Raw genomic sequence first — 7,964 nt, forward strand, 5'->3', positions numbered from 1 at the left:
CATGGATCAATATTGTATGCTTTTCTTGCGGAAATTGCATTTCAATATAACATGGCAGAAGTTACTCGTTAAATTATCAAATATACATTTCAGATATTTAAAAAATTAATTACGATATAAAAATTTAGATCGTGCAAGAATCCATATATATTATTAATGTTTCTTGAATAGACATTATTAATTTACAATATCGAAATAACTCTCGAAACTTTCGAAACTACTTATTTTTCTTCTTTTTCTTCGTGTAAGCAATATTATTGAAGGAAAATTATTTACTTCTAATATTCTTCGATATAAAAAATTAAATTCCTTAATATCTATGTAACAATCTAAAACAATCTGATTCAAAACAACTTAATCTTACAAAATTCTTACAGCTCACGAGTTACAGGAAATAACGGAATAAGAATAAAGAATTATTCCAATTACCCGTAAAAGTTGCTTCCTTTTTTAAAAATTTCTAGCGCCATACATCTATTTTTCAATCCTCAAAAAAAAAATCCTAAAAAAAAAAAAAAAAAAAAATAAAAATAAAAAACAAAAATGAAGAAGCTTAATCCCACAACTCTGAAAATTCAAATGCGATCATCTCTCGTACTTAAATCCTGCGCATGCGTCGAGCAAATAACACGGTACGTCCACAAGTAAGGGCCGCAATAACCATGCTCCAACTTATTGATATTTTACGTACGTTTGAGAGCGCGACACGAGTGAGACAGTTGCACCGTGGACAGATTACGTTGTATACGTGTGGGAGTGGGATACGCATAGGGACAAGAGGATGCGCCAGAGACCTCGTCACGCCCGCATGCCCAACGTGTGCAGTGTCCGGGTGTACAGCTGATCGCCGAGTTCTGTGCATTCCCAACGCGACGAGAGCGCATTGATACATACGCGTTGATATAGCGCACATGTCGAGCGGCCAGGTTATCCATTGGGACGAATGAATCACGTTTGCGCCGATTAATCAATTCGAAATCGTGTCAATAGCAATCCTGTACGCAATGTTGCGGTGATAGCCAGGTGTGTACACGTTTCGAGTACGCGAAGGGACCTCTTTCACCCTCTCCCCACTTTTCGCCGCTCGCTCATCCGTGTGTCTGTTCACTGTATCGCCTTCTTTGTACCCTCCCTTCGTGGGATGTACGTGTGAGAAATTAATTATAATAAAGGAAGAGAGGAAGGCAACGATGTGGCGTGCATCAGCGCGTCTCGTGGACCTTTGATCCCTGTGTGGTCGGGTCGGTAGCGTGGTCGTTTAGAGAGGGTGGATCGAGAGGACGAGCAGATCCAGGGGAAGGCCAGTTTCGAGGATAGCACGGTTGGCCACGCTCGACAGGCTTGTTTATGATGGCCAACGAAAAGACACAGAGACCGTACAGGTGCGTGATCGTTTGCTCGTTTTAGGGATCAGAATAGTGGGGCTGATTGAATACTCGAATGAGGATTCCGGTTGCCGGTCACGAAGCCGATTTCTGCGAAGCACTTGAAGAGGATGATGAGCAGCGATAGACTTCGACCGATTGACGATCTTATTAAACGTCTCTGACAATTGTTGCTTGATCACCAAATGATTATTGGTTGGGTAGTTGGAAAGTATGAATATCGAGCGTGATGAATTATATTGTTCGTTTCATTCTGGAAAAATAATTTAAGATTTGTTATTACATTGTATGTTCAATATTGCTGCTAATATTACCTATTATGGAAAAATTGAATTTATATTTTTGACAGTATATTGGTAGTTATTTTTATTTTCAATTCTTAAATTCATAATAAAACTTATAAAGTATATTAAAAGTAATAATTAAAATTTGATAGTAATATTGTTGTTCCAATTTTGTCAATATATTATAATGAATGTCATTGAAATTATAGCAAAACTTTGATAATAATTTCAAAATTATTGATTATAATATTAGTTACGCAGTAACGAGTGTATATCTATTTTTAGAAAGTTTAATCTTTGGAGTTAACAAGTTATAACTTTATAACTATATTTTATCAAAGTTATCAATTTTAATCAAATATCATTAAAATAAAAGATCAACAAATATGGATTTGTCATCTTATTATTTTATAATCTACACTTTTTAAGATGTCACTTTCTTAAAATTTTTTAAATAACTGCGTTATAACAGCAAAGGGGTCGAATGTTTCTTGAATAAACATTGACTATAATTTTGATTGATTATAATCATCGAATTTTGGCCGATTATGGTTTCAAATGACGTAATTGACGACCATGTTCGGTCAGATTGTAGCTGATTTATTGATCCCGATTAAGTATTGTTACCAAAACAACTAGTTTATAGGGCAATCGATTAGGTTTTGCGCATTGCTCCATGTATACTTTTAATTTCTTATTTCTAAAATTGAGTAGGACTATCATTTTCCATTTTCTACCCTTTCTAAATAATCAATTCTAATCAAGAACTACTTTTACATTTTGAAAGATATAAATTCATTAAATTATATTATATCATTAATACTATTATTAAAAATTTGTTTACTTTCTAATAGTCTAATTAATAAGAAGAAATAATATTTTTATATTCAAAAATGAATATAAAATATACAACATGTGATTGAAACGATAAATTACTGGTCATTGAAATATAAGTATTATCAATATTCTTTTCTTTAATGTTGCTTGTTGAATTAATCAGATAATTAAGCAATCGAGTATTAAAAGTATCATTTTCTTTTTAAGAACAACGTTACCAGTGCCAGGTCACTCGGAAGTAAATCTATGCTCGGTGTTATCACTGGGCAAAGATCTTAGCAAGATCACTATGCCGGTCATCTTCAACGAACCGCTTTCTTTCCTTCAACGTGTAGCCGAATATATGGAATATGCTAAATTGCTTAAACAAGCTGCGCAAGAAGAAACTCCTATTAAAAGGTTACAGGTAAATTTTTTTTTTTTTTTAATTGAAAAATCTTTTTTTACCTTAGAGTGAAAACAATTTATTTGATCGATGATTACAGTACGTCGCTGCTTTTGCTGTAAGTGCTTTGGCTTCGAACTGGGAAAGACTTGGCAAACCCTTCAACCCGATACTTGGAGAAACGTACGAATTGGAACGTGAAGATTTTCGGTAAGTAATAATAAAGTTCAAGCCACTGGAAAATTCATGGTTCTAGTATGATATAAATATTAAAAATAATGATTTATTTTATAATGGATTTCGAAAATGAATGTAGATTTAGAAATATTATCAAAGTATTGATTTAGCAATTTGATAATTTTATTAAATAATAATAGTTTGATTTTATTATTTTCTTAAACTGTTAATTTATAATTTTTTCAAAAATGAATAAAAGAAGTTGAAAATCGCTACTTTGATAATTTTTTTGACTTTTAAAAATATGATCTAAAGGTATTAATAAATATAATTTCTTTATTCTTGAAAGAAATTCTTCAAAAATAAAATATTATATAATTTTTATGATTGAAGATTGCTTCTTTAGTGACAGTAAAGCAATTACCATGGATAGATAGGCACAAAAAGGGTCACAAACCAGCGGATCAATTTACCCCTCTTGTATTTAATCTTTGGAAAGGATTTCTAAGAATAGAAAATAAACTATAGACAAACAATGTAAAAATCGATATAATCGATTTGTTCATCAAATGCGAGTATTTGTGCAAGTATTTTCATTATAAATGCAGGATGTAAAGGACATATGAAGGTCAATTTTATTTTTCCAGAAAAGATTAATATTATATTATGTTGTACTATTTCGCAATATTTGTCTGTCAAGAATAACAAAATAAATTAATTATTACTTTCTTATAAAGAATAATAATAAATATCATTAATAAATGCAGATGCCAAATTCATCTTGTGCTAAGAATGCATTAAAAAATTAATGGAATATCAAAATTGCAATTATTATTTCAGAATAGTTTGCGAACAAGTATCGCATCACCCACCAGTATCCGCGTTCCATGCAGAAAGTGATGAATTTGTATTCCATGGCACCATACATCCGAAATTGAAATTCTGGGGCACATCTATAGAGATTCATCCGAAAGGCATTGTCACCGTCGAACTTCCAAAGTAAATATATTAATTTCTTAATGCTTATAATTCTTTTTTATGAAAATCAAAATTATTATTAACAAAACAAAAATTGAAATATAAAAAAAAGTATATAATTCTATCATCTTCTTCTCTATAAATATATTTAGAAAATTCTGTGTATATATATATATAAATAATATATTAATAAAAATATAAAAAATAATTAAGCATAAGAATTTTAAAAATATATGAGAAAAATTAAGAATTAATTGTAAACAATTATATTCAAATAATACAAAAACAAAAAAAGTAAGAATATTCAAATGGTCATACTAAAATCCTATCATATATAACTGTTTCACATATTGCACGCAGATGGAAGGAGGCATATACTTGGCAAAACATCAACTGTATACTGCATAACGTGCTCGTGGGTCAATTATGGATGGAACAGCTCGGTTCTTTGGAGATCAAACAAAATGGTGGAGCGAACTTGAAGGCAATTCTCTCCTTCAAGAGTGCCAGTTGCAATGGAAAGGATCTTCATCGCGTCGAAGGCTTTATAATGGATCAAGAGTAAGCTGGTAACAATTTATTATCACTTGAATTCAAAAATATAATAATGATGACTGTATCACGAATCGAATTGCATGTAAAAATATTATAAACACGATATGCATGAATTCTGATAATTTTAAAAATAAATTAGTAAACAATGTTTTAAATATTAAATATATTTTATGTCTAGAAAGAGAAAACTTCTGTTTCTTTATGGAAAATGGACAGATAGAATAAAGGTGTGCGATCCTTCCTTGTACGAGGAAGCGTTGGAGAAGGTGAAACGTGATGCGAAGAGTCCTCAAGGTAGTCCTGGTCACAAGAAGGTTCTTGCAAAACTGCACAGTCTTAAAGTTGGAGCTTTTAAACCTTCTCATCAGGTACTTGAAATATTAATTGACTTTAAAATAAAAATAAATAATAAAAATAATAAAAATAAAGATTAATTTTAATTTTGGTTCTTTTATATAGATAGAGAAAAAAAAGATAAATAAAATTTTAATAATTACAATTAAAACATGGAAAATAAATAAAATATTTCAATTTATATAATTGTTTCATCTGTTTGATTTTGTATATTATAAATTTGAGGTAAAAATTCCACTTTCCATTGATCTTTTTGTACCTTCAATTTTCAAGTGGTTGTTTTAAAAGTAAACTATATATAGAACTTTATATTTTATCCCTATTTATACCTACCTTCATTCATTAAAGCTTTGCATATTCAACAACTTCAACAAGTTTTCTTCATGAAAAAAAAAATTTCTTCATGAGAAAAATAGCAAATGTTTTACATAATTTATGAACGATCTTAGTATTATACTTTTCTTCTAAAATATATTAAAATTTTATAATCAAAGGAATAAAGATAAATAAAAAATTATATTGAAAATCTTTTTGTTAAAAATATCAGAAAAATATTTAAAATTTTATTTTTAATCAAATTAAAATTAAAAAATAAAAATACTTATAAAATTTTATTAAAATTATTTTTAAGAGAAATATTCGAAATTTTATTTTATAAAATTTTAATATTTCTTAATAAATAATTAATCCTAATTATATTTTTAGAATCTTAAAACTTTCTTTTTATTTTTTAAGGATGCAATTGATGATCCATCAGCAAGTATAGACGGAGATGAAACTCCAACGATCGATGATATTCCTGGATCAATTACTCTTTGGGAAGCTACTCCAAGGCCATCTAATAGTTCAGAAGTAAATAAGAATTTCTTTAATTATAATAATTATAATTTTATCAATATATAAGATTAATAATTAATATTTATTGAATCGATTTCCAGTATTATCAATTTACAACGTTTGCAATGTCTTTAAATGAATTGACATCGGAAATGGAAAAAGTGATATGCCCGACAGACTCGAGATTAAGACCGGATATTAGGAAATTGGAAAATGGTGATCAAGATGGAGCTGCGGCTGAAAAGATGAGACTTGAAGAAAAACAACGGGAAACGCGTAAATCTCGAAAGCATAAAAAAGGAGAAGAATGGACACCTAGGTAACAAATGATTAAAAATAATTGGTTTTTTATGAATTTCAATTTTTACCAATTAAATATTGAAAATCTATTTGAAATTATTTAAAACTTTTACAATATAATAATATATATATAATAATCCCTTATTTGCATATTCAGCTTATTATATTTGCATAACATATATAATAGCAATATTTTTATTTTGTCTCATAAATAATATTCATTATAATTTTTCTTCTTCAAGATACTACAGATATCGATTATCCGTTATGTAAACCTTTTATGTGCCACAGGTGGTTCCAATTATCCATGAATCCATATACAAATCAAATGGATTGGTTATATCGTGGAGATTATTGGGATCGTAACTATAGCAACATAGAAGACATATTTTAATAAATGTGGATCCTTATTCGAACGGAAAAACTAATAAGTAACGAAATATACTGTTCTCATAAGGAATATTTATACAAGCAGAATTAAATTGGTTGCTTTTTAACAATGATATCGCATGAATTTTGTATCGTTGGTCGATTTGTAATTCTCAAAACGATTTAAAGAAATGCTTGCTTATGTCATCGTTATAGCTATAAATAACAGAGAAACAAACAAATAGAAGATGTAAGCTAATACACGTGCTCTTCTAAAGATTCTTTTTATAAAGAATAGGAAGACAAAGCGAAATAAAAAAAGAAATGCTTTCTTTCTTGTGACATACAAGTACCATTGTGTTCCAGTGAGACAAGAAGTACAATCGATCAATGAGACGACAATGCGAGATGCGATACTTCAACACAAACAGATCTTCCACGAGGAGAAAAACTTTTGTACAATATGCAGCTTTACACAACATATATGTGTCTCCTCGATAGTGCAATCCTAATATATTGTACACACAAATATTTCTCAATACACAAACTTGTTCACGGATTCTTTCGAAGCGACAAAGAACACAAACTACGCCATAAAGAGACGAAAAACCATTAAATCTCTCAAATCCGATCTTTTCTCGAAGAATTGAACGAGCAAGCTTATACCTCGTAGAAAAATTCCGTATGCAGGTCGTACGTGCATAGTCTTTTTTAGATAATTAAATACGTACCCTGGTACTCGATCTGTGAGTGCCATAGTAGAGGTTAGGTAAAGAAACGAGTCAGATGAAACAATTTCTGCTGGTTGTTGTTCGCATGCGAAACTCATCGCTCTAATCGCGGCACCACGCTTAAATATGGAATATCGTGTAACTGCATTTTTGTAGATTTACAAACAACACTTAGAAATCAATGTCTATATGAAATGTCGCGCAGTAACGAACGAACTTTATCACCCAAGCGAAGTGACCGGATGGTTCGCCATGACACCTTGCATGGGAAGATGGTTTTCATGGCGCGAAAATTAAATTATAAAGTCCATCGTAGCATCGTTGCTATAATCGATATTTGCTGTATATATACTACAGTGAACAAATAACAAAATAATAATTTTTTTATAATACACAAAGAAGGTAAATATATATGTGACATGACAGTAAAGTTTCGAGAAAATAAATTCATTTAAAAATTATATATATCTTAAAAATTAGTAAAATATAAAAATATTTAAAATAATATTTATTCATACATGCATAGATATAATATTTTTTTCAAAGGAATTAATAAAATAATAAACTTTCTTTAGTATTAATGTAATGATTGAAATTGAAAATATAAATTAATAGAATAATAATAAGATTATAAAATATAATTTTTTATATTAAAAAACATTGAAAATTCTCAACATTCTCAACATTCTCGAAACTGAATTGTTACATATCACATAAACATACAAAATGCAACATACAAAAATCACTTCTGTTCGATTTCCAAAAGAGCCAT

The 7,964-nt window shown here is 29.5% G+C and overlaps 1 protein-coding gene and 1 long non-coding RNA gene across 2 annotated transcripts; one reads left to right on the forward strand and one right to left on the reverse strand.

Moving 5' to 3' along the window:
- Nucleotides 1-849: 849 nt before the first annotated feature.
- Nucleotides 850-6,631, forward strand: LOC100870407 (oxysterol-binding protein-related protein 2). The gene is made up of 9 exons (XM_003698241.4): nt 850-1,382; nt 2,714-2,912; nt 2,992-3,101; nt 3,909-4,067; nt 4,407-4,607; nt 4,780-4,969; nt 5,691-5,807; nt 5,894-6,111; nt 6,384-6,631. Exons 1-9 carry the CDS (start codon nt 1,348-1,350, stop codon nt 6,484-6,486), a joined length of 1,332 nt encoding a protein of 443 aa, XP_003698289.3. The 5' UTR covers nt 850-1,347; the 3' UTR covers nt 6,487-6,631.
- On the reverse strand, nt 4,609-7,473 carry LOC147657286 (uncharacterized). Its single transcript, XR_015292713.1, has 2 exons — nt 7,193-7,473; nt 4,609-6,458 (listed from the first exon to the last, which is right to left on the reverse strand). It is a non-coding gene; the product is annotated as an uncharacterized LOC147657286 (long non-coding RNA).
- Nucleotides 7,474-7,964: the final 491 nt, after the last annotated feature.

The sequence above is a fragment of the Apis florea genome, unplaced genomic scaffold, assembly GCF_048593485.1.
Source record: "Apis florea isolate Af1SG1 unplaced genomic scaffold, ASM4859348v1 contig_3195_pilon, whole genome shotgun sequence".
NCBI classification, from domain to species: Eukaryota; Metazoa; Arthropoda; class Insecta; order Hymenoptera; family Apidae; genus Apis; species Apis florea.